General features: G+C 47.6%; 1 protein-coding gene across 1 annotated transcript in view; it reads left to right on the forward strand.

The window, feature by feature from the left end:
* Positions 1–27,237, forward strand: part of WNT2 (Wnt family member 2) — a 136,802-nt gene that overhangs the window by 64,974 nt on the left and 44,591 nt on the right. Inside the window, exon 3 of the mRNA XM_088456227.1 lies at positions 640–917. Within this exon, the coding sequence (XP_088312353.1) occupies positions 640–917 (278 nt within the window). The remainder of the gene's footprint in view (positions 1–639; positions 918–27,237) is intronic.

Raw genomic sequence — 27,237 nt, forward strand, 5'->3', positions numbered from 1 at the left:
CTTCCTAAAATGCAATTGAGATGGGTCACTACTAGCAGGTGTAGAAACATACTGTATCTGTTATATATTTATGTTGCTTGACAATTTGCTATCACTTCTGGGTTATTTACTTAAGGAGCAGCATACCATCTCTGTGTCTCACTCATCCTAGCCTCGGGGATATGTAGCTGTTTCTTAAGGTGGGTACACACCTGACAGATATATCTGCAGATGATGGTCATACACACTGAACAGTCATCATCTGCTTGTGCCCTCGGGTCTCAGGGGGCGGGAGCTGGGGGGTGTTGGGGGCGTGTCCCTCCCCGCGGCTGCCGCTGTGTGTGTATGGACGGTCTGCCGACCTCCTGTACACACCTGCCGATGGACAGATATGTCTGCAGACATATCTGTCCATCGGCTGTGCAGCACAGCCAATGCGATATGTCTATGAACGACGACGTTCACCAACATATCGCGGGTACACACTGGCTGACGTGCAGCAGATCTATTGGCCGATCAATTGATCGGCCAATGTATCTGTCAGTGTGTACCCAGCAATAGATACAGTTGTGGGTTCATACAATACACAAGTGATTATTAACAATCAAGTGCAGTTATGTTTACAGCAAGCATTTTTCACTCCTTTCTCTACATTTCCAGGTAGCCGTGAGTCTGCCTTTGTTTATGCCATCTCTTCTGCCGGAGTGGTGTTTGCTATCACTAGGGCATGCAGCCAAGGAGAGCTGAAGTCCTGTTCCTGTGATCCTAAGAAAAAAGGCTCTTCCAAAGATAGCAGAGGCAGCTTTGACTGGGGTGGCTGCAGTGATAACATAGACTATGGTGTCAAATTTGCCAGAGCATTTGTGGATGCAAAAGAAGGAAAAGGAAAAGATGCAAGAGCTCTGATGAACCTACACAACAACAGAGTCGGAAGAAAGGTATTTGCTTATTTCACTTTGTTTGGCAGCATTAAAATAAATAAAAAATGGTAGTGACAAATACGCAATTATACCCTTTTTCCACTGGTCAGAATACCCGGGTTATTGCTGTGTCAACTCGGGTAGCGGCTCAGTGGAAAAGACTCCTAGGAAAAAAATCAGAGTTTTACTCGGGTAAAACCCTGGTCAGGCTCAGTAGAAACTGGTAACCCGGGTCTTCTGACCCGGGACCCGTTTACCGCATGGTGATTGGCTGGTATTCGGAAACTGTCTGTCTCAGCTGTTACAGGGGAGGGGGAGATTACAGCCTCCCCGTATGGTCCGGACCTTTCCGTTTTTTACCCCATCCCCGTTTCATACTGGGAGGCTGCAATCTCTCCCTCCCCGGTGACAGCTGTCAGAGAGCCTCCAGAATGACACCCCACCTGGAAAGAACCCCTTCCCTGGTCGACGGTCCGCTCCGGTCTGGCGTTCAGGAGAGATCTGGAGTTTCTGGCGCTTGGTGATGACATAATCTCCAAGCTCCGGCACTGCATCCGTGTGCAGTGTGAACGGCGACGCCACAGTGGAAATGGGGTACATCCCGGGTCTGACCCAGCTTGGAACAGTAGGCCTGATTCAGAGCCGCTCGCTAGATGCGATCGCTCGCACGGTGTATGCAAATTGCGTAGGTAGTGCTATCACACATCAATGCATTAGCACGCCCAGTATTTCTTAGAGAGCGATCACATAGTGTATCCAAACACCCACCAGCCTGTTTTAAGACGCCCACTTGTGCACGTCATGTCCAGGAAGTGTATGCAACCGTCGGTACATCGGGTAACATCGGATGCTATCGCAGTGCTTGAGGTTGACCATACACTACTGCGTGCACTTCAGTGTAAAAACAAACCAGGTGATGATGCTGTCTTATAATTATACACACCTCTACAACGCCGTTGAGATGCTCAGGCACGGCTGCGTTTGCACCTCCACCCCCTGTTTTTAATGGCCAGCCCCTGTTACCACCTACAAATGGCTTCCCCTGTCACTCACTCTGCTGGGCTGTCTATGTGCAGCGAGCCAATGCATTATGTGTCGCTAAGGTATGCACATGCGCACTCGGATACATGCGCACAATGCATACACAATGCATACCATCGGCAGCAGGGAGAGTATGCATCTTAGCGAGCGGGTCTGAATCAAACCTGAATCAAACCCGGGATTTTGATGAAAAAGGGGTATTAGACATCAGCTTTGCAGTTAAATGTTGTATCTTTAAGACACACCTGGTGTGCTAAACCAGCACTTTGAGGCTGTCGATGTTGATAAATTTTAAATCTATATATATCGACCTTTAGTAAATTTACCCCTGGGAATTTGTATATTAAATTCAGTGTGATGTACCGCGGCTGCACACATTACGGAATATTATGGTACACAATTACTAATGACTTTTTTCCCTTACACTTTTGGGATACAAGGGTAAATGAGTGACAATACTTGCAATTAACACACTGAATTTATTTACCCCCAAAATGGATTTATTGAATTAGACCTTACATTTATATCCTGCTTTCCTGCAGCTGTATTTCTTGAATTTGACTTTTATTTCAGAATTACTTCTGGTGATAACCAGCACCATTCTGAAAAGTGTTATACACAGTTACATCAATCTTTCCTTATTTTAACATTAAATGACAGGCAGCCGGCTAAAGTGTGAAGAGTGAGACTCAGTCAGCCTGCGGGGCTGAGGGGCCGGGCTGATAGATGAGACTGTGGTATGTGCATGTGATACCTAATGTGCACAGCTAGCGCCCCAGCTCCCACTGCAGAAGCCATGCACATTAGGTGTGATGTGCAGGTATTCGCCACAGCAATGGGCATGAAGAAGACGGGGCACTAGGGGAGTAAGTATAATGGGACGGGGCAGGGACAGGAGGAGCAGACTGACTGAGGTGACCCGCAGATGTTGGGTCCATTTGTGTGTGTGTCTATATATATATATATATATATATATATATATATATAATGTCCTGAGGAAAATGTGAAATGAAACAAGGAAACGTTGACTATACCTACGCGATCCTAGCTGGTCTTATGTCTGCAGTGCCGCACCTCTGCATATGTATATATATATATATATTTTTTTTTTTTCAAAAGGGAGGCACTCACAATACTTTACAGCAATAGTAAAACGGTCCTTTATTCCCACGTTTTGGGAACTTCAACCCGTCACCAAGGACATACAGCAACAAATAAACAGACAAAACCCACATATAAATACCCATAGCACTTACCCAATCAACATCCTGATGCACCACACCCGGTGAGAGCAAGCCAGGGTAGTCCCGGACAACGCTGCCAGACAGCACGTCGCCGTTCGATGACTTCACCGGCTCTCCACTCCCCCACGTGAGCCCAACTCAGCGTTGCTGGGCAGCCCATAAAAACAAATAATATATGCTATAAACGGCACATCATATCATGGTCTCCAATGATACCAAAAGTGTTGTGGTATCCTTTAGATATGAAGGTATTAATTGTATCACAGGATTCAATAGACTATCCAAGTATACTGATACAGGTTGGTAAAGGGACCCCCAGGCAGATATAATGGGCCGCCCCGGTGGGTCCCTTAACCGCTTATGTACCTTATGTACCATCATATATATAGTCAGGTTGTGCAGTCCAGAAATCTTTCCCATATGCTCCATTTAATGTGCTTTATTGCACTTCTGAGGGAAAAGAGACGCCCTCATTCTGGACTAGCACCCTTCCTTATTGGTTTAAAAGCATGGAGTATGGTAATGTATATGCACACTGTATTAGGCACAATTCTAGATAAGTCCTACAAGTTATATACTGTAGTGCAACTTTGGTTCATTTTTGGGGTGTGGGTCCCCCTGGATTGCGTTGGTTAATCTGTCTCAGGACACCGCATTATAACACATTTTCCTTTATAACACATTTTAACCCTTCACTGTGTGTGTGTGTTTAATATATATGTACTTCACTTTTTTATTTTCATTCTTTATATATGCAGCTGTAGCTGCTCCTAACTATCTCTTTACACTGCACTTTTCTTACTATGGTGGTGCCCTGGGGCGGCTTGGCTGGGCCAGTTTTGGTGGGTCCTGCGCTCTGGATTTGAACCCTAGTATGTTAGGGACCTACCCAAAAGAGGTTACCTGGATATGGTGGGTAGGCCCATAACCTTGGCCATGATTATGCTAAAAACCTCTATTGATTGCAAAATTTTATTGCATTTATATTAGGGGTGTGCACCGGCCACTTTTCGTGTTTTGTGTTTTGGTTTTGGATCTGGATCTTTCTTCGTGTTTTGGATCTGGATTGGTTTTGCCAAAACCACCCTTCCGTGTTTTGGGTTCTGGGTTTTGTGTTTTGGATCTGTATTTTTTTTTTTAAAAAGCATAAAAACAGCTAAAATCACAGAATTTGTTGGTTTCTCTGCTCCTATGCTATTATTAACCTCAATAACCTTAATTTCCACTCATTTCCAGTCTATTCTGAACACCTCACACCTCACAATAGTGTTTTCATGTCCAAAAGGTTGCACCGAGGTAGCTGGATGACTATGCTAAGCGACACGAGTGGGCGGCACAAACACGTGACCCATCTAGGAGTGACACTGCAGTGGCAGACAGGATGGCAGTTAGAAAAACTAGGCCCCAAACTGTACATAATGCAAAGAAAAAAAAGAAGTGCAAGATGGAATTGTCCTTGGGCCCTCCCACCCACCCTTATGTTGTATAAACAGGACATGCACACTTTAACAAATCAATCATTTCAGCGCCAGGGTCTGCCACACAACTGTGGCTGAAATGATTGGTTCGTTTGGGCCCCCACAAAACAAGCTGGCAATTAATGTGTCCCTGCACAAACTGGCTCTACGGAGGCAAGATGTCATCCTCATCCTCCTCATCCACCGATTCCTCACCCTCTTCAGTGTGTACATCCTCATCCTCACAAAGTATTAACTCGTCCCCACTTGAATCCACCACCACAGGTCCCTCTGTACCTTCTGGAGGCTGGTCTCCCTGGAAGAGCTGATAATTCATTTTGATGAACATCATCTTCTCCACATTCTGTGGAAGCAACCTCCTACGCCTTTCGCTGACAAGGTTCCCGGCTGCACTAAACACTCTTTCGGAGTACACACTGGAGGGGGGGCAACTCAGGTAAAATAGAGCCAGCTTGTACAGGGGCCTCCAAATTGCCTCTTTTTCCTGCCAGTACAGGTATGGACTGTCTGACATGCCTACTTGGATGCTGTCACCGATGTAATCCTCCACCATTCTGTCAATGGTGACAGTATCATATGCAGTGACAGTAGACATGTCAGAAATTGTTGCCAGGTCCTTCAGTCCGGACCAGATGTCCAAACTTGGTCCTGCCTGCCCTGCATCACCGCCAGCGGGTTGCTTAGGATACCTAAGTTTTTTCCTGGCAGCCCCAGTTGCGGGAGAAAATGAAGAAGGAGCCGTTGACGTGTCACGTTCCGCTTCAGCTGACAGTGTGTTCACCAGCAGGTCTTTGCACCTCTGCAGGCTTGTGTCGGCCGGAAAGAGAGACACCACATAGGCTTTAAACCTAGGATCAAGCACGGTGGCCAAAATGTAGTGGTCTGATTTCAACAGATTGACCACCCTGGAATCCTCGCAAAGCGAATGAAGGGCTTCATCCACAAGTCCCACATGCCGAGCGGAATCGCTCCGTCTTAGCTCCTCCTTCACTTTCTCCAGCTGCTTCTGCAAAAGCCTGATGAGGGGAATGACCTGACTCAAGCTGGCTGTGTCTGAACTGACTTCACGTGTGGCAAGTTCGAAGGGCTGGAGAACCTTGCACAACACGGAAATCATTCTCCACTGCGCTTGAGTCAGGTGCATACCCCCTCCTTTGCCTATGTCATAGGTGGATGTATAGGCTTGTATGGCCTTTTGCTGCTCCTCCATCCTCTGAAGCATATAGAGGGTTGAGTTCCACCGCGTCACAACCTCTTGCTTCAGGTGATGGCGGGGCAGGTTCAAGAGTTTTTGCTGGCGCTCCAGTCTTCGGCACGCAGTCGCTGAATGGCGAAAGTGGCCAGAAATTTTTCGGGCCACCCAAAGCGTCTCCTGCACGCCCCTGTCGCTTTTCAGAAAATTCTGCACCACCAAGTTTATTGTGTGAGCAAAACATGGGACGTGCTGGAATTTGCCCAGATGTAATGCCCGCACAATATTGGTGGCGTTGTCAGATATCACAAATCCCCAGGAGAGTCTAAGTGGGGTAAGCCACTGGGCGATGATTTCCCTCAGTTTCTCTAAGAGGTTGTCGGCGGTGTGCCTCTTACTGAAACCGGTGATACACAGCGTAGCCTGCCTTGTAACGAGCTGGCGTTTCTGAGATGCTGCTACTGGTGACGCTGCTGCTGTTGCTGCGTAAGGTGATACATCTACCCAGTGGGCTGTCACAGTCATATAGTCCTTAGTCTGCCCTGTTCCACTTGTCCACATGTCCGTGGTTAAGTGGACATTGTGTACAACGGCATTTTTCAGGACACTGAGGACACTTTTTCTGACGTTTCTGTACAGTCTCGGTATCGCCTGCCTAGTGAAGTGGAATCTAGACGGGATTTGGAACCGGGGACACACTACCTCCATCAATTGTCTAAATCCCACTGCACTAATGGCGGATACCGGACGCACGTCTAACACCAACATAGCAGTCAAGGCCTCAGTTATACGTTTTGCTTCAGGATGACTGCTGTCATACTTCATCCTCCTCGCTAAGGACTGTTGGAGGGTCAATTGTTTAGTAAAAGTAGTGGTGTTCCTACTTCCTCTCTGGGATGATGAACGACTCCCAGCAGCAGCAACAGCAGCAGCGGCAGCAGTAGGCGTAGCAATGCAGGATCCTCCAGAGGAATCCCGGATAGGAGAGTCAGTCATGCCAGTGACATGGCCTGCAGGACTACTTCCGATCCTGACTAAGGAGGAAATTGACGAGGAGGGAGTTGACGGTGTGGTTTGCAGGCGCTTGGATACAACAGGACAACGGGATTTAGGTGTCCCTGGACTGCTTACGGTCTTAGCCAAAGTTTCTGAACTTGACAGTAACTTTTTATGAACGCGCTGCAGGTGCCGTATAAGGGAGGATGTTCCTAGGTGGTTGACGTCCCTACCCCTACTTATTTCACCTTTACATATGGCAAGACAGTTGTTGTCCGGATTTGGATAGAAATATTGCCAGACCAAAGAGGTGGAATGTTTGGTCTTCTGCCCAGGCATGACCGTGATGGGCTTTTTCATCCCACGGACAACAACTGTCTCCCCCGGAGCCTGATTTAAACAAACCACATCACCATCAGAATCCTCCTCGCCAACTTCCTCCTCAGCGCCAGCTACACCAGTATCCTCATCCTGTTGTACTTCAACAGTGACATCTTCAATTTGCATATCAGCAAGTGGACTGTGGGTGCTCCTTTCAGCACTTGCAGGGGGCGTGCAAATGGTGGAAAGAGCCACCTCTTCCCGTCCAGTGCTGGGAAGGTCAGGCATCGCAACCACCACCACACTTGGACTCTCCTTGGGGATTTGTGATATCTTCTTAGAAAGCACAGTTCTTCGCTGTGCTTTTGCCAGCTTAACTCTTTTGATTTTTTTAGTGGGAGGAGGGCTTCCATCGTCATGTGAAGCTGAACCACTAGTCATGAACATACTAGGGATCGACCTTAGCCGTTCCTTGCCACTCCGTGTCGTAAATGGCATATTGGCAAGTTTACGTTTCTCTTCAGCTGATTTAAATGTCTTTTTCAAGGTCATTTCCTGAACTTTGCCATTTGGGATTGTATGTGCCCTCTACTATGACATTGGGCATCGGCCTTGGCAGACGACGTTGATGGCATGTTATCGTCTATGTCATGACTAGTGGCAGCAGCTTCAGCACTAGGAGGAAGTGGTTCTTGATCTTTCTCTATTTTATTTTTATCGGAGAAAGTTTGGTCCTCCATTTATGTTATATCGATTTGATATATACGTGCGGCTAAACACAGAAAATAAATTTTTTTTTGGTTTGGACTGGAGTGTACTTTGGGGGTTACAGCACCCTTTAACGGTCAAGCCAGCCGGCCCTTATGACACAGGCGCACTCTTGGCACTACTTTGTTGATGCACGTGCGGCTACTGCGCACACAATTCACAAACACAGAAAATAATTTTTTTTTTGGTTTGGACTGGAGTGTACTTTGGGGGTTACAGCACCCTTTAATTGTCAAGCCAGCCGGCCCTTTACTTATGACAAAGGCGCACGCTTGGCACTACTTTGTTGATGCACGTGCGGCTACTGCGCACACAATTCACAAACACAGAAAATAATTTTTTTTTTGGTTTGGACTGGAGTGTACTTTCGGGGGTTACAGCACCCTTAACGGTCAAGCCAGCCGGCCCTTTACTTATGACACAGGCGCACGCTTGGCACTACTTTGTTGATGCACGTGCAGCTACTGCGCACACAATTCACAAACACAGAAAATAATTTTTTTTTTGGTTTGGACTGGAGTGTACTTTCGGGGGTTACAGCACCCTTAACGGTCAAGCCAGCCGGCCCTTTACTTATGACACAGGCGCACGCTTGGCACTACTTTGTTGATGCACGTGCAGCTACTGCGCACACAATTCACAAACACAGAAAATAATTTTTTTTTTGGTTTGGACTGGAGTGTACTTTCGGGGGTTACAGCACCCTTAACGGTCAAGCCAGCCGGCCCTTTACTTATGATACAGGCGCACGCTTGGCACTACTTTGTTGATGCACGTGCGGCTACTGCGCACACAATTCACAAACACAGAAAATAATTTTTTTTTGGGTTTGGACTGGAGTGTACTTTCGGGGGTTACAGCACCCTTAACGGTCAAGCCAGCCGGCCCTTTACTTATGACACAGGCGCACGCTTGGCACTACTTTGTTGATGCACGTGCGGCTACTGCGCACACAATTCACAAACACAGAAAATATATTATTTTTTTAGCACTTGGGGGGAGCACCCCTGATGGACAGAGCACCCCCTGGACAACACTTCAGCACCCCTTTAGGACTGGGACACTGCACAGGACTTTGGAGTGGACACAGCCCCTATGGAGAACTGACTGCACAACACAGTCCAGCCAGCCCCTATGGACTTTGAAGTAGTGGACACAGCCCCTATTAACAACAGCAGCACAGCACAACACAGCCAGCCCCTATGGACTTTGAAGTAGTGGACAACAGCAGCACTACACTACACTACACTACACAGCCCTAACTCCCACCCTCCCTCTTCACTGTCCACAGCCGAGTGAGAAAATGGCGCCGACGTGTGTACCTTATATAGGATCCAAAACCCGCGAGACTCGGAAGGCGGGAAGATGACGTTTTGCCTCGATTTCAGATCCGAGTCAGGCGGGAAAAGTCGAGCCTGACTCGGATCGGACTCGGATCGGGGGGGCTCGGGGGGGTTCGGATTTCAGAAATCCGAACCCGCTCACCCCTAATTTATATATATTATTAATAATTTGGAGTTGTGCACCTGAGATTTGTCTGTTTCTGTGCTTGCAATTAGTCTCATCAGGTAGCACCTCCCATCATATATATAGTCAGGTTGTGCAGTCCAGAAATCTTTCCCATATGCACCTTGGGCAAGTTATAATATAGAGGGACCCTAGGATGTGTCCCAGTCAAAGCCACTTGCAATTCTTTCGTAATGATGTTAAGTTGGACTGCTTCCAATAGTATTAGATCTAATTCTTGTTTATACAACATAGTAGGGTCTCTCTCCAATAATGTATAAACCATAGTATCCTGCAATTATAATCCAAATACCTTGGAATTCTATGCATAATATAGTAGAGACAATTTTTTGGTGGTCAGCAGACAGGGGATATGTGAACATAGGGGGCATCGTTGTGCATATCGATTGTTGTCAACCATCGATTGTTGGGCTAATTATTTTTATATTATTTTAAAGTACATATTTTAAATATTATGGCAATGAATTCATATTGCCTGGATTGCACTTAATGTTGGGCAATTATATATATAACCGGCATACTGTTGTGCCGTTTATATCATATATTTGTTTTTATGGGTTGCCCAGCAACGCTGAGTTGTGCTCATGTGGGGGAGAGGAGAGCCGGTGATGTCATCGGACGGTGACATGCTGTTTGGCACGTCGCCTGGACTACCCTGGCTTGCTCTCACCGGGTGTGGTGCATCAGGATGTTGATTGGGTAAGTGCTATGGGTATTTATATGTGGGTTTTGTCTGTTTATTTGTTGCTGTATGTCCCTGGTGACGGGTTGAAGTTCCCGAAACGTGGGAGTAAAAGGATCGTTTTACTATTGCTGTAGTGTAAAGTCTCGTGAGCGCCTCTCTTTTGGTATCTGTGTGTATTGGGATGCTTAAACCCTGGATGGCACCGGAGCTACTACAATTGGATTTTTGGAGTGCCGTGTGTGTGTGTGTGTGTGTGTGTATATATGTGTAAAGATAGATAGATAGACAGTCGAGTCATATTATTATGACCACCAGCAGCTAATAACCAGAGTAACCACCGTGTGCAGCATGGACAGCAGCTATACGGGCTCAGAGTGACTCAATAAGGTTCTGGTAGGATGGCACAGGTATCTGGAGCATTGCTGACTGCAGTGCATCCCACAGCTGCTGGAGGGTGCATGGTGGAGTATCCATAGAGCAAACACAATCAAGGTGGTCCCACAGATGCTCTATTAGGTTCAAGTCCGGGGAATTAGGTGGCCAGGGAAGTACTTGGAAGTCTTGGTCGTGCTCATCCAACCACTGTTGGACATTTCTAGCCGTGTGACATGTCGCATTGTCTTGCTGGAAGATCCCATCCACTTCAGGGAAGACAATCAGCATGTATGGGTGTATGTGCTCTGCAAGGATGGATTCATACCAAATTGGTTGAGCGTGCCTTCCACATGGATGAGAATGCCATGAAAACATTCCCCAGACCATAATGCTGCCACCACCAGCTTGTGTTCTTCCAGCAATGGTTGCAGCAGGGCCGGACTGGGACTAAAATAGGCCCTGGCATTTAAAGCACATGGGCCCACCTTGCGTCAGCATGTGGTTCCTGGCACAGACTCCTCCCCTTACTATTCCTGACTCCTCCCACTTCCTAGTCTATGCTCTTACAAATATAATTAATATTACAGCAACATACAAGTGTACATTATTCTCTGTATTAAAATACACACATTACAGAGCTCATCCTGCAGGGGATTCAAACATATGCCATAGTCAGACATTTGGTATTTGGTTGGTTCTGTTAAGTAAAGCTGGCACTTCATTGGTGGAGGTCACACACAAAGAAAAGGGAAGGCATTTTATCAATTGACCAAGACCTAGCTTAGCAGTTATAGAGGATTAGACAATGTTCACTGTAGGAATTTTTGAGGGCAGGGGTGCTGAACACAGAGGACGACACATCTGTGCACACCAAAGAAGAGCCGTAACTATACATTTTGGTGCCCTGTGCACAAGAGCATTGGTGCCCCATTAAAAATTGAGGTAAAGAGAGTGCGCGCCGAAAGGCATGCGCAAAAAAACACAGGTGTGGTCTCACTGGGAAGGGGCATGACCACACAATAGTACCACCAATTGAAATTATGCCACAAAATAGTGTCCCTTAGTCAAATTACACAGCACAGTAGTACCCCTACATCACATTACACAGCACAGTAGTGCCCCTTCATCACATTAATCTTCACTGTAGTGCCCCATTGTCACATTACACCGCACAATAGTGTTCCTTATTGACTTTACATCACACAGTAGTGCCCCATATTCACGTTACCCCACACAGTAGTGCCCCTTATTCACATTACATAACACAGTAGAGCCCATTCACATTATGCCAGAGACCATTCACGTTATGCATCATAGTAGTACTCCTTATACACATTATGCCACACAGCAGTAGTGCCCCTTACACATTATGCCACACACAGTAATGCCCATTACACATTATGCCACACACAATGATGCTCTTTACAAATTATGCCATGCAGTAGTAGTGCCCCTTATAATACATTGTCACATAATAGTGCCCTTTATAACATTATGCTACACAGTAATGCCCCTTACACTTTGTGTCCCCCCAGTAACTCAACTCCCCCTGTGTCCCTCCAGCAGTCTCTCAACTTCCCTGTGTGCCATTAGCAGGTGTGGATTTGGTGCCGGGCCGCCAATCGCTCGTGGCCAGGCACAGGGTGTCCAGTTTCGGAAGGCAGGCTGGTTTTCAGCCAGGAAAATGCCTTATTCAGCATCCACATACAGGCCATCTTGATGGCAGTGTTCCTTGGCTGGGACTGCTTGCTCTTGGAGGAGCAGGGAGGCTGCTTCCAGTCTGGGTGCTGCTGGCTGCCTGCTTTCCAAGTGGTGAATAAATGGCGTGCGCATGCGCGCCGCATCTATTCACTGGAGAGAGGGACTGGGGTCGTGGCCAGCAGCTCCCGGAGAACTGGACATGCATCCAGCGTAACAAAAATGGGGTATGGGTCATGGGTACAGTTTTTCCCATGAGACCAAGCCCCTTTAATTTTTGCAGTGCACCTTCAGCGTGCTCAATATGCCTAGGGCGCCAAATAATATATTCCCTTTCCAAAAAAATTGGGCTAGGCCCGAGCTTGGTCTCCCCAACTAATCACTGCCAGCAGCGATTGGTTTGGGAGACACTGCCAGCAGCAATTGGTTTGGGAGACACTGCCGGCAGCAATTGGTTTGGGAGACACTGCCAGCAGCAATTGGTTTGGGAGACACTGCCAGCAGCAGTTGGTTGAGAGAGCGGGCCTGCAGGATGAACTGTGTGTGTGCTATATCTGCAGCAACCAATCAGTGCCAGCAGCATCTCTCAACCAATCGCCGCTGGCAGCGTGTTATCCAATTGCCACCGGAGACCACCTCCTTCCCTCCGTGACTGCCAGCATGCTGCTCCCCTCTTCGTGACTCATCGGAGAAGGCAACCCTTTGCCAATCAGCGGATGTCCAATTCCGATACAAATTGAAGCCGCCTTCGCTGATGCACCTAGCATATAGGTGCAGTGACCATCTGTTTGCTTTGGAGCCCCATATTCCGCAGGGTTTGCTGAACTGCCATTATAGACACACGTCTGTTGGCCCCCAGGTTCATTTTGGTAGTGAGCTGCTCCACTGTAGCATGTCGGTCGTCCCTCAAGCAGCTTCGTAGCCAACGTTCACCTCTCACATCAATGGCACATGGTGTTCCGCAGTTTCCACGTCAAACTGCGCTGTTTCAGAAATACTGTCACCCTTGGCCCAAAATCCAATAATCATCCCTATTGCAACTTGGATAAATCATCCCTTTTACCCATGACAGCAATGAGTGATGTGTGCAGATGGCCTGTTGCGCACCTTCTATACCCACCAAGCCACGCATGGCACATGACGTACTTCATGGAGTACGCGCTGCCAACATCAAATGTAGGAGGTGGTCATCATAATGTGAGTCTGAGTGCCCCTTTTGAGTGCCTTCTTTTCTAAATACTATATTAGAAGGGCACTTAGTAAGCTAATTTTACAGAGGTACTATAGGTACCAGTGGGCCCTTAATGCTCCGATTGCTGGTACTTGTGGTTCTCCAAGTACAAGCATGCAGGGGAGGCTTGCTGGGACCTGTAGTTCTATTGCAAAAGACAATATGTTAACTCTTTCTTATGCACCACATTTATACACAATCAACCTGGCACCCACCGCCCAGGGGTGCCAGGGATAGCACCGGGCTATCAGCCCAGGCCTGGGGAACCCTGGAGAGGGGGACCCTTTTTATTGGGGGGATCCCCACCTCCCCAGTGATCCCCAGATTAGGCTGACTAGCGGTCAGGGGTAATGCTATAGCTGGGGAACCCGGTAAAATGGTTTCCCTGGCTTGTGGCATTACCCCCCGCTAGAAAAAGTTCAGTGCTGGTTCTGGAATTTACAGGGGAACCCTACGCATTTTTTCCCCCTGTATTTACAGGACCAGTGCTGGTTGTGCTAAATACAGACGACCCCCTACGTCATTTGTCCCCTTTATTTTGGTAACCAGGCATGGTTCTGAATAGCCTGGTGCTGGTTTGCTTAATATGGGGACCCCTACGTCATTTGTCTACTGCTTATAGCACAACCAGTACTGGACCTCCAAAACGTGGGGCTGGTTGAGTTTTTAGGGTGGGGGCACACCGATTTTTTTTTTTTTTTTTTACACAGATGCACGGACGGATCTCACTGATCCGTCCATGCATCTGTGTCTTTTATCACAGGTGCTTGCCGTACTGATCCGTGCGGGCATCTGTGTTTTGATGCATGCAGGGATACTAGGTGAGTATGTGAGATAGTGAGTGTGCATGTATGTGTTAATAAACTTGTTCTTTCTCGGTGTGTGTGTGATTTTTTTTTTTGTTATATTTCTTTTGGAGTGGAACTACAGGTACCAGCGGGCCTGTAATGCCCTGCTTGCTACTATGTTTTTTCCAAGTTCCAGCATGCAGGGCAGGCTTGCTGGGACCTGTAGTTTTCCTGCAAAAGACAATATTATTTCATTTTTTTTTTCACTACACTAGGGGTGCCGTGGATAGCCCCGGGCTATCAGTCTAGGCCTGGGGTGCCCTGGAGAGGGGGACCCCTTTATTGGGGGGTTCAATCCTCCCCAGAGATCCCTAGCCTGGGCTGACTAGTGGTCAGGGGTAATGCTTTGGCCGGGGGACCCATTGAAAGGGTTTTCCTGGCTGTGACATTATTCCCTCTAGAAAGGGTCTGGTGCTGGTTATGGTTAATACAGGGGATCCCTAGACTTTTTTTTTTTCCCCTGTATTTAAAAAACCAAGACTGGCTCAGCTGAGCCCAGTGCTGGTTGCACTAAATACAGGGGACTCTATGTCGATTTTCCCCTCTATTTTCACAACCAGGACCAGCTGTAAAAATCACAGGGCTGTTTGTGCTTTAGGGAGGAGGGAAGGGGGGACATGCCATTTGAAAAATAAAAATTACACTTGTTTTCAATTTTTTTTTTTTAACACAGATGCATGGACGGATCTCACTGATCCGTCCATGCATCTGTGTCTTATTTTTTTTTCTCAGATGCATGCACACACCGATCGCCCTGATCCGTGTGTGCATCTCTGAATTATTTTTTTTAACACAGATGCCTGCATAACTAATCTTACTGATCCGTGCATGCAGTCAGTTATCTTTAAATCTTGCATGATAGTTCTTATGTCAAAATGTGCTGTTTAAGCACCATATCGTGACCTGGAGTGCCGGGTAGTGTTCAAAGGAAATCGTCCCTGATGGTTAATAAATGATAAAAAAAAATCTTCCCATTTGGTCACCACAACAATCCCACTCTGTTGCAACATCCTTCTCACTCCATACATCTATCTCATTTAGAATACACATTCAGGACCTGATTCAGACCCAGTCGCAAGCGCTGAGCGCTCGCAACCTGGTCCATGGTGGCTCAGAGCGCATGCGCACGACAGAGCCAGCTCCGTCGTGCACATGCGCGATACCCGGATAGCGACGGGCAATCTGTCGCTCTGGGTCTCGCACCAAAGGGGGCGTGCTGTCGATGTTGAGTGACAACACGCCCCCTTTGGTGATGTCAGTGGGAGAGCTTTCGGCTCTGTTTGAGCCGAAAGCTCTCTGGGGTTTGCGGCCATGAGACCCTACCACAAGGGTCTCGTCACAAGCCAGATGGTCTTGACCATCGTGACCATCATCCTGGCCGCTCGCATTAGCTGTGGGTGGCAACCCAGGAGGCCGCTCCATTTTAAAAAAAAAACGCCCTGATTCAGAGCGAGCGCTCTGTCAGAGCATCCGGCTCTGAATCAGGGCCTCAGTTCCCTAATTGCTGCGGGGGATAGTTTACACTGGAGCAATTCATCATTGATCCGGTGTGGGGACAGCTGCTCAGAAAAGCAGCTGTCACCTCGGTTAGTATCACAGCTACTGCATTTCTTACCTCCGCCCCGTCTGCCCGGCTACGCATTTGTGACGCGAGGTTTTCAGTTTTCGGAGAATATCAGGGGGTCCTATCGGACCACTAACGACGAATGGCCTGGTAACTAATATATTCGGAAACTAGTGTTTCTGCATGGTTACCGGGCCATTTATCGATAATGAATAGGCCCTATAGTCATGTAGTAATCCCGCCTACTTTGGTGTTGGTTCTGCCTACAGTTGATTTGTTGTCGCCCATGTAAGGCCACTTTCTAATCAGCCCCTGAAAACAGTGGCTGGTTCATAGGGAGGGACCAGCCACAAGGAAAATTGAAATACCGTTATCCGATAGACCAGTGGCCCAGCCCTCTCCCACTATGCCAGCACAACTGTGGGTACATGATGGACCTCTAAGTCTTGGGGTGGCATGTGACCAGGGGTGTAGCGAGGGTGGATCGGTTGGAGCGTAGGCTCTAAGCGCCAGCAGGGACAGAAGGCGCCGCAAAGGATTGTTGCAGTGCTCGGCCCTGGCTCCTTCCTTACAGGCTGCCTCTGCAGCTGTCACTCAGGTAGCGTGGGCGTATTCTAATTACGCCATACGTCGATGCCTTTTACAGAGAGCCATGGAGGCAGAGATGGGGGAGACCAGCCGAATGTCACAGTGAGCCCAGGAGGGACAGAGGGAGCAGCGCTTGTCACAGTGAGGTAGCAGCTGCTCTGGACCTTTGTGATTAAAGCAGTTTGTACGCAGGGCCGGCAACAGAAATCTTGGGGCCCGGTACACTGATGTCTCTGGAGCCCCCAGCTTCTAACCATCACCCCGATCCTGCACATCCCTCCCCTGCATGTGTGATATGTGAAGCATGAGAATATTAACTGAAAGATGTGCCAGCCTTTATATAAAGTAAAAATACACTATGACTTACCACGCACTCTCTCTGTCACTAACTATACAGGCTGTAGTTATTGATATTTTAGAGGCGCAAAAATTATATAAATGTCAGCTCCAATCTATTGTCCAATCCTGCCCAATACAAGAAAATGTATAAACTAAATAATAGTATAGGAAAAAAGATCAAAGAGCGCACTTATTGTAGACAATTATGCATATACACATATATTTATATCCATACACACTTAGATGCTGTTTTATTGATTGCCACAGCACAGTTTTGAAAAATTTATACTCGGTAATTATCACTACTGCTCCCATCAGATGCTGTTTTATAGATTGCCACAGCACAGTTTTGAAAAATTTATACTCGGAAACTCCCTACTACACTCACTGCTTGGACATAACACTTCAGACTGGATCGGCTTGGTACATTGTAATTTTGCCCTCATACTACATAATTTCTTGTTTGTATTGCCTTTTCCCATTGCGTCACATCTATCCACTTTAATCATTTATTTAATAACTAATTCCTGCACCCACTACTCACACACCTCTCTTTATATATCACTTTCGGAGCTGCACTCATACATTAGCAGCGCTGCTCTTTTATCTCTATTTTTGAACATTTAACAACTTTAATCCACACTGTCTCTATATCACACAGCCTCCACTCCAGTTTTCATCTCACTAATTACCTCGTCCATAGCATGAATACTCTTACTTCAAACACCCCCCTTATTCAGTGCCCACATAATCCTCTGCTTTATCCATCCTTATCCTCCCCCTCTTGTCTCCTATGCTTGCTGTTCCCCCTTTTTTCTCTCATCAGTGCTTTCCAACCCTCTGCTTCTTTCCCCCGCCATTACTGTTCCTCCATTCTCAACCACCTCCCTCCCTCCATGGCCTTGCTACCCCACCACTAGGCTCACCTGGTTCTGCCTATCACCTCCAGGGCTACCAAGAGAAATTCTGGGCCCGGGTACTGCAACATCCTGTGGGACCACCCACTCATTGGAGCATGGCATAGCATCCAGCAGCTGGGATTAAAGTAGTCACTACTGTATTAGGATGGCGGGACAGTCCCATAATATATCCATTTTTTATCAGGATGTATGTAGATGCTAAAATGTAACACACAATAATTAAAGTGCTACAACTTTATTTTGTACATCTCTCATGTAAATAACACATAAACAAAATCTATTTTCTGTAATAGAGACAGATGAATGAAGGACTTAATCTTGACATAACATCAGGTTATCTTAAACACACATACCGCAGCACATATCCTAACCCACTGCTCCATGCGCCTTCCTCACTATCTACCCCATCTGTGTCGCCCCTGTCTGTCTGCCCCTCCCCTTTAGAATGTAAGCTCTCATGAGCAGGGCCCTCATCCCTCACGTGCTTCTCCTCCCCCTACTTATAATATAATTTACTCCTAACTAGGGGTGAGCGGGTTCGGATTTCTGAAATCCGAACCCCCCGAGCCCCCCCGATCCGAGGCAGATCCGAGTCAGGCTCGACTTTTCCCGCCTGACTCGGATCTGAAATCGAGGCAAAACGTCATCATCCCGCCTTCCGAGTCTCGCGGGTTTTGGAACCTATATAAGGTACCCGCGTCGGTGCCATTTTCTCACTCGGCTGTGGACAGTGAAGAGGGAGGGTGGGAGTTAGGGCTGGCTGGGCTGTGTAGTGTAGTGTAGTGCAGAGTAGTGTTGTGCTGTGCTGTGCTGCGTTGTGCTGTGCTGCTGTTGTCCACTACTTCAAAGTCCATAGGGGCTGGCTGTGTTGTGCTGTGCTGCTGTTGTTAATAGGGGCTGTGTCCACTACTTCAAAGTCCATAGGGGCTGGCTGGACTGTGTTGTGCAGTCAGTTCTCCATAGGGGCTGTGTCCACTCCAAAGTCCTGTGCAGTGTCCCAGTCCTAAAGGGGTGCTGTAGTGTTGTCCAGGGGGTGCTCTGTCCATCAGGGGTGCTCCCCCCAAGTGCTAAAAAAATAATATTTTTTGTGTGTTTGTGAATTGTGTGCGCAGTAGCCGCACGTGCATCAACAAAGTAGTGCCAAGCGTGCGCCTGTGTCATAAGTAAAGGGCCGACTGGCTTGACCGTTAAAGGGTGCTGTAACCCCCAAAGTACACTCCAGTCCAAACCAAAAAAATATATATTTTCTGTGTTTGTGAATTGTGTGCGCAGTAGCCGCACGTGCATCAACAAAGTAGTGCCAAGCGTGCGCCTGTGTCATAAGTAAAGGGCCGACTGGCTTGACCGTTAAAGGGCGCTGTAACCCCCAAAGTACACTCCAGTCCAAACCAAAAAAATATATATTTTCTGTGTTTGTGAATTGTGTGCGCAGTAGCCGCACGTGCATCAACAAAGGAGCAGCGCCATGCGTGCGCCTGTGTCCCATAAGTAAAGAGCCGGCTGGCTCATTTTTTAAAGGCTGGTGTAACCCACAAAGTGCACTACTCTCCAGCAAAAATAAAAAAATATTTTCTGTGTTTAGGCGCACGTATATATCAAATCGATATAACATAAATGGAGGACCAAACTTTCTCCGATAAAAATAAAATAGAGAAAGATCAAGAACCACTTCCTCCTAGTGCTGAAGCTGCTGCCACTAGTCATGACATAGACGATAACATGCCATCAACGTCGTCTGCCAAGGCCGATGCCCAATGTCATAATAGAGGGCACATACAATCCCAAATGACAAAGTTCAGGAAAATGACCTTGAAAAAAACATTTAAATCAGCTGAAGATAAACGTAAACTTGCCAATATGCCATTTACGACACGGAGTGGCAAGGAACGGCTAAGGTCGATCCCTAGTATGTTCATGACTAGTGGTTCAGCTTCACATGACGATGGAAGCCCTCCTCCCACTAAAAAAATCAAACGAGTTAAGCTGGCAAAAGCACAGCGAAGAACTGTGCTTTTCTAAGAAGATATCACAAATCCCCAAGGAGAGTCCAAGTGTGGTGGTGGTTGCGATGCCTGACCTTCCCAGCACTGGACGGGAAGAGGTGGCTCTTTCCACCATTTGCACGCCCCCTGCAAGTGCTGAAAGGAGCACCCACAGTCCACTTGTTGATATGTAAATTGAAGATGTCACTGTTGAAGTACAACAGGATGAGGATATTGGTGTAGCTGGCGCTGAGGAGGAAGTTGGCGAGGAGGATTCTGATGGTGATGTGGTTTGTTTAAATCCGGCTCCGGGGGAGACAGTTGTTGTCCGTGGGATGAAAAAGCCCATCACGGTCATGCCTGGGCAGAAGACCAAACATTCCACCTCTTTGGTGTGGCAATATTTCTATCCAAATCCGGACAACAACTGTCTTGCCATATGTACCTTATGTAAAGGTGGAATAAGTAGGGGTAGGGACGTTAACCACCTAGGAACATCCTCCCTTATACGGCACCTGCAGCGCGTTCATAATAAGTTACTGTCAAGTTCAGAAACTTTGGCTAAGACCGTAAGCAGTCCAGGGACACCTAAATCCCGTTGTCCTGTTGTATCCAAGCGCCTGCAAACCACACCGTCAACTCCCTCCTCGTCAATTTCCTCCTTAGTCAGGATCGGAAGTAGTCCTGCAGGCCATGTCACTGGCATGACTGACTCTCCTATCCCGGATTCCTCCGGAGGATCCTGCATTGCTACGCCTCCTGCTGCCGTTGCTGCTGCTGGGAGTCGTTCATCATCCCAGAGAGGAAGTAGGAACACCACTACTTTTACTAAACAATTGACCCTCCAACAGTCCTTAGCGAGGAGGATGAAGTACGACAGCAGTCATCCTGAAGCAAAACGTATAACTGAGGTCTTGACTGCTATGTTGGTGTTAGATGTGCGTCCGGTATCCGCCATTAGTGCAGTGGGATTTAGAAAATTGCTGGAGGTAGTGTGTCCCCGGTTCCAAATCCGTCTAGATTCCACTTCACTAGGCAGGCGATACCGAGACTGTACAGAAACGTCAGAAAAAGTGTCCTCAGTGTCCTGAAAAATGCCGTTGTACCCAATGTCCACTTAACCATGGACATGTGGACAAGTGGAACAGGGCAGACTAAGGACTATATGACTGTGACAGCCCACTGGGTAGATGTATCACCTTATGCAGCAACAGCAGCAGCGTCACCAGTCGCAGCATCTCAGAAACGCCAGCTCGTTCCAAGGCAGGCTACGCTGTGTATCACCGGTTTCAGTAAGAGGCACACCGCCGACAACCTCTTAGAGAAACTGAGGGAAATCATTGCCCAGTGGCTTACCCCACTTAGACTCTCCTGGGGATTTGTGATATCTGACAACGCCACCAATTTTGTGCGGGCATTACATCTGGGCAAATTCCAGCACGTCCCATGTTTTGCTCACACAATAAACTTGGTGGTGCAGAATTTTCTGAAAAGCGACAGGGGCGTACAGGAGACGCTTTGGGTGGCCCGAAAAATTTCTGGCCACTTTCGCCATTCAGCGACTGCGTGCTGAAGACTGGAGCACCAGCAAACACTCTTGAACCTGCCCCGCCATCACCTGAAGCAAGAGGTTGTGACGCGGTGGAACTCAACCCTCTATATGCTTCAGAGGATGGAGGAGCAGCAAAAGGCCATTCAAGCCTATACATCCACCTATGACATAGGCAAAGGAGGGGGTATGCACCTGACTCAAGCGTAGTGGAGAATGATTTCTGTGTTGTGCAAGGTTCTCCAGCCCTTCGAACTTGCCACACGTGAAGTCAGTTCAGACACTGCCAGCTTGAGTCAGGTCATTCCCCTCATCAGGCTTTTGCAGAAGCAGCTGGAGAAAGTGAAGGAGGAGCTAAGACGGAGCGATTCCGCTCGGCATGTGGGACTTGTGGATGAAGCCCTTCATTCGCTTTGCCAGGATTCCAGGGTGGTCAATCTGTTGAAATCAGACCACTACATTTTGGCCACCGTGCTCGATCCTAGGTTTAAAGCCTATGTGGTGTCTCTCTTTCCGGCCGACACAAGCCTGCAGAGGTGCAAAGACCTGCTGGTGAACACACTGTCAGCTGAAGCGGAACGTGACACGTCAACAGCTCCTTCTTCATTTTCTCCCGCAACTGGGGCTGCCAGGAAAAAACTTAGGTATCCTAAGCAACCCGCTGGCGGTGATGCAGGGCAGGCAGGACCAAGTTTGGACATCTGGTCCGGACTGAAGGACCTGGCAACAATTTCTGACATGTCTACTGTCACTGCATATGATACTGTCACCATTGACAGAATGGTGGAGGATTACATCGGTGACAGCATCCAAGTAGGCATGTCAGACAGTCCATACCTGTACTGGCAGGAAAAAGAGGCAATTTGGAGGCCCTGTACAAACTGGCTCTATTTTACCTGAGTTGCCCCCCCTCCAGTGTGTACTCCGAAAGAGTGTTTAGTGCAGCCGGGAACCTTGTCAGCGAAAGGCGTAGGAGGTTGCTTCCACAGAATGTGGAGAAGATGATGTTCATCAAAATGAATTATCAACTTTTCCAGGGAGACCAGCCTCCAGAACGTACAGAGGGACCTGTGGTGGTCGATTCAAGTGGGGACGAGTTAATACTTTGTGAGGATGAGGATGTACACACTGAAGAGGGTGAGGAATCGGTGGATGAGGATGACATCTTGCCTCCGTAGAGCCAGTTTGTGCAGGGACAGATTAATTGCCAGCTTGTTTTGTGGGGGCCCAAACGAACCAATCATTTCAGCCACAGTTGTGTGGCAGACCCTGGCGCTGAAATGATTGGTTTGTTAAAGTGTGCATGTCCTGTTTATACAACATAAGGGTGGGTGGGAGGGCCCAAGGACAATTCCATCTTGCACCTCTTTTTTTTCTTTGCATTATGTACAGTTTGGGGCCTAGTTTTTGAAACTGCCATCCTGTCTGCCACTGCAGTATCACGCCTAGATGGGTCACGTGTTTGTGCCGCCCACTCGTGTCGCTTAGCATAGTCATCCAGCTACCTCGGTGCAACCTTTTGGACATAAAAACACTATTGTGAGGTGTGAGGTGTTCAGAATAGACTGGAAATGAGTGGAAATTAAGGTTATTGAGGTTAATAATAGCATAGGAGCAGAAAAACCTACAAATTCTGTGATTTTACAGATCCAAAACACGGAAGGGTGGTTTTGGGAAAACCAATCCAGATCCAAAACACGAAGAAAGATCCAGATCCAAAACCAAAACACAAAACACGAAAAGTGGCCGGTGCACACCCCTACTCCTAACTCCCCACAATGACACCTAACACCTGGTTGCTCATGTCCTGCTGCTTGTGTTATGCAGCTATGTTTATAAACCATGTCCTTGTCCTACATTGTTTTGTATTACTGTTAACTGTTTTTCTTGTGTGCTCATTTATGTACTGTGTAAGGCGCTGCGGAACCTTTGTGGCGCCATATAAATAAAGGATAATAATAATAGTCCAAAAAATCTCTTCTTAGTAGTCAATAACAACCAGGGTCTTCGATGTATTCAATCCTTTTATCCTCAGTGGTGTAGTATATATAAAACAAGAAGAAAGAAAAGGGCACAATGTGTAGATTTTTCCAGGTAAAATACAAAGAAGGAACGCTAAAAGATCCACTAAGGGAACCACTCTATCACAAAATTCACCAAAACGTACCCAAACTTACATAAATGTAATTAGGTTTAAACCTAAAGCAATATCTTTATATCGTGCACATTTAATCCGACGGGAACACCAGAAAAATGTGTGATATTTTTCAAAGGTTGGCGTACCCCACTCCCATTATGACATAGCAAAAAAAACACCTCAAGGTATCTTTTTCTTCAAAAGGATGCATACCATACTCACACAAATACTGAGTGGATTTCTCCTATAAAGGTATATTTTTCTTTCCTTTATTCATATATGAATTAATCCAAACTTCATATCACGTTTAAAAAGCTAATTTATTCCACGTTTAAAAAGGTAATTTATTCCACAAAATATCCAATAAAAACAGGATGATCAAACAAAATAGTAGAAATTGGGTAAATGTTCCAAAAAATGTATGATAAGTTCCAATCTGGAGTACAAAGAAAAACTCAGGGCCTGATTCAGACCCGCTCACAAGCGGGTCGAAGTTGGCCCAGTGTGCATGCGCACGATGGAGCCGGCTCCGTTGTGCGCATGCGCGAGACCCGGATAGCGACGGGCAAGCCGTCGCTCCGGGTCTCGTACCAAAGGGGGCGTGCTGTCGATGGTGAGTGACAGCACGCCCCCTTTGGTGGGCGTGCCAGGGGCGTGGCTGCCCCGACAGAGGCGTTCCCATGGGAACGCCTACCGTCTGGGGCCGGCCCCACTGACATCACAAGTGATGTCAGTGGGAGTGCTCTCGGCTCTGATAGAGCCGAAAGCACTCCAGGGCTTGCGGCAACGAGACCCTACCACAAGGGTCTCTTCGCAAGCCCGATGGTCGCGATGGTCTTTACCATCGCGACCATCTTCCTGGCCACTCGCTATAGCTGTGGGTGGTCACCCACAGCTATACGAGCGGCCAGGAGGCCGCTCTAAAAATTAAGAGGGACGGCCCTGATTCAAAGCAAATGTGGTATAGATGGAAACACTAATAGTTTAGAGCAGAGGTTCTCAAACTCGGTCCTCAGGACCCCACACAGGTCATGTTTTCCAGGTCACCCAGCAGGTGCACAGGTTTACTCATTACTCACTGACACAGTTTTAAAGATCCACAGGTGCAACTACTTATTTCACCTGTGATTCTGTGCGGAGACTTGGAAAACATGCACTGTTTGGGGTCCTGAGGACCGAGTTTGAGAACCTGTGGTTTAGAGTAATCATCCAGATCGATACATAAACCAAAACAGCATATACCTCTAATGCTTCAGGGAGCCAAGGGATTCATATATTCCAAGATGGTACATACCCCACATCCAACGCGTTTCGAATTATTCTTTATCAAGGCAGCTTTCTTCCATCCCCAGCCCCAATCACTTTCCTCTGCCCAAGCTCGTGTGACCTTTTCCCCCCAGCTCCCATCCTCTGCCCCCAGCCTGTCACCTTCTTCCCCTAGCACCACATTCTGCCCCATCACCTTCCTTTGTCCCCAGCCCCCATCACCTTCCTCTGCCCCCAGCCTGTGTCACCCTCTGCCCCCAGCACCACCTTATGCAACCAGCCCCTTCCTCTATCCTCAGCCCTCTTCACCTTCTTCCCCAGCACCCATCCTGTTCTCCTGCCCACCGCCCCTGTTCTTCTAACATCTCCCCTATCCCCTCCAAAATGCAGCCTGCCTGACTGGCAGAGATGTGCGGCGACATGACCTATAACGTCACACCGCCGCGTTGCTCATAAGGTCAGACGGCACAGCTGTCAGCAGGCCCCAGCTGCAACTGAGCCACCAGGAAGAGCCCAGGCCAGGCTACAAGGGACGGAGCAGGGGCTGGGCGGTGGCTATGGGTTCCAGCGGCCGTGGCCTGCTGGCTTGAACAGGGAGTCTGCTGCCCTGTTTTGTGCCCGTCCAGTCCTTGGGGCCCCTCTGGACCCTGAGGCCTGGAACAGGTGTACCCTTAGTCCCCCCTGTCGCCGGGCCTGTTTTAACGCAGCATCTCGTGGTATGAAAATGGAATATAGAGTGGTCTCATGACATAAAAGAGGCAGGTGGAGAAATGTGATGACATACAAAGGGCATGTGGAGAGGTCTCATGAAAAAAAAAAAAACGGGCGTGTGGATGTTTTTGGTGGAATAAAAGGGACATGTGGATAAGTGTGATTGCTTACTATGTGCATGTGGCAGTATCTTGTGGCCTAAAAGGGGCACGTGGAGTAGTCTGGTGGCATAAAATGGGCATGTAGAGGAGTCTAATGACAGAAAAGGGACACGAGGAGGGGTTTGGTAACCTACAAGGGACATGTGGAGGGGTCTGATGGCATAAAAGGGGCATGTTGAGCAGTGTGATAGACTGTTAGGGGCAATGGGAAATAACATAAGTCTTAGAACCTTTATTTCTTTTGCAAGCTCCTAGGTTTGGGGATGTAAAAGTGCAACCTTTATTTTTTTCTAATCAGTATATGGATTTGTCTCACTCATAAAATTTATAAATAATAAAACTGATTTAAATAATCATTTGTGTATAATACAGCAGAAGAAGGTAGACTGTGATTTGTTCTTCCACCTCAAATTAGCTTAACATGCTAGTCATGTCCTCTTTGGTGAAATTCAGTTCAAAGTAGGGGTGGCCGCTGTTACATAGGCGTTCTCTGCGCGCCTTGGCTACACCTCTGCATGAGGCCCCCCTGAACCAAATGCCGGTGTGCACTGCACACACTGGGCCTGATTCAGAGATATACGCTAATGCATTTGCAAGTGCTATCTCTTACAGATTAAAATTGCTAAAATATGATAACGGGCCTGATTCACTATGGATCGCTATTCTGCTTATACGCACGCAATGCAGTTTTTAATATCAGCGGTGACATGTTACTGTTTGCATTCACATTGCGATCGCAGCCTGACCTAAGGATGCCCACTTCTCCTTTCTCACATCCATATACTTGGCCAACATAGAGAAACAATTAGTAACATCAGACCCATACGCACAGTTAATAAAGCCCAGACCTCATTCAGGAATTTCTTACTTCAGCGCACGCTATAAGTCCTCAGGTGGCGTCTGGTATTGCAGTGGTTAATTCATGCACGCCCATGCAACCGCATTGAAACGCACTGGCACGTCTTTGTTCACCCAACCACCAACCCCCGTCACCACCCACAAACGGCACTTCCTGTCAATCACTCTGCCATGGATCTGCATAACCTCTGCAGTTCCGATCGGAGCGTTTGGCCAGCAGACACGCACTGTGATGCATGTGCAGTGCAAATTAATCGACCGATTGCATGCGTATAAGCAACTGCGTTCCTTGCTGAATCAGGCCGAATGTCTTCCAAAAATACAGCCAACCATAGGGATGCCTACTGCTGCCTTCTCATATCTGTCCGATGATGTGCAACAGCGTAATCATCAATACCATTGACGCACATTGGGCAGTCACGCAGCATGTACTGTAAGTCAAGTCTGACCAGCCGCAAACACTGCAGATCTTCTGACATGCAAAGAGCTCTCATGCTGCAAAAGAGATCGCAATGGACAATTTTCGCACGTTCACGAAATGGCATTTAAACGGTCAGACACTTCTGCGTACCTTGCCACCCCCCAGTTACTACCCCTAAAGGTGACTTCCTGTAACTCACTTTGCAAGTGATTCCTATGTGCGAAAGTAATTGCAATGCAATCGCTGCGCGTGCAGTGTGTGGCTTAAGCGCATTTGTAAACAATCGCTCAATCTGCGAAAATATTGGCTTTGCACAAATCTCTGAATCCGGCCCACTGCACCTATGGTGGTTACTCCACCAAATTGTGTGCCCATTGCTTTCCAAGTATTCACTGCAGAGTTACTTGATAATATAAGATTATGAGGTTAAAGATCCTG

Source organism: Taudactylus pleione, unplaced genomic scaffold, assembly GCF_031769625.1.
Source record: "Taudactylus pleione unplaced genomic scaffold, aTauple2 ptg000041l, whole genome shotgun sequence".
In the NCBI taxonomy this organism is placed as follows: Eukaryota; Metazoa; Chordata; class Amphibia; order Anura; family Myobatrachidae; genus Taudactylus; species Taudactylus pleione.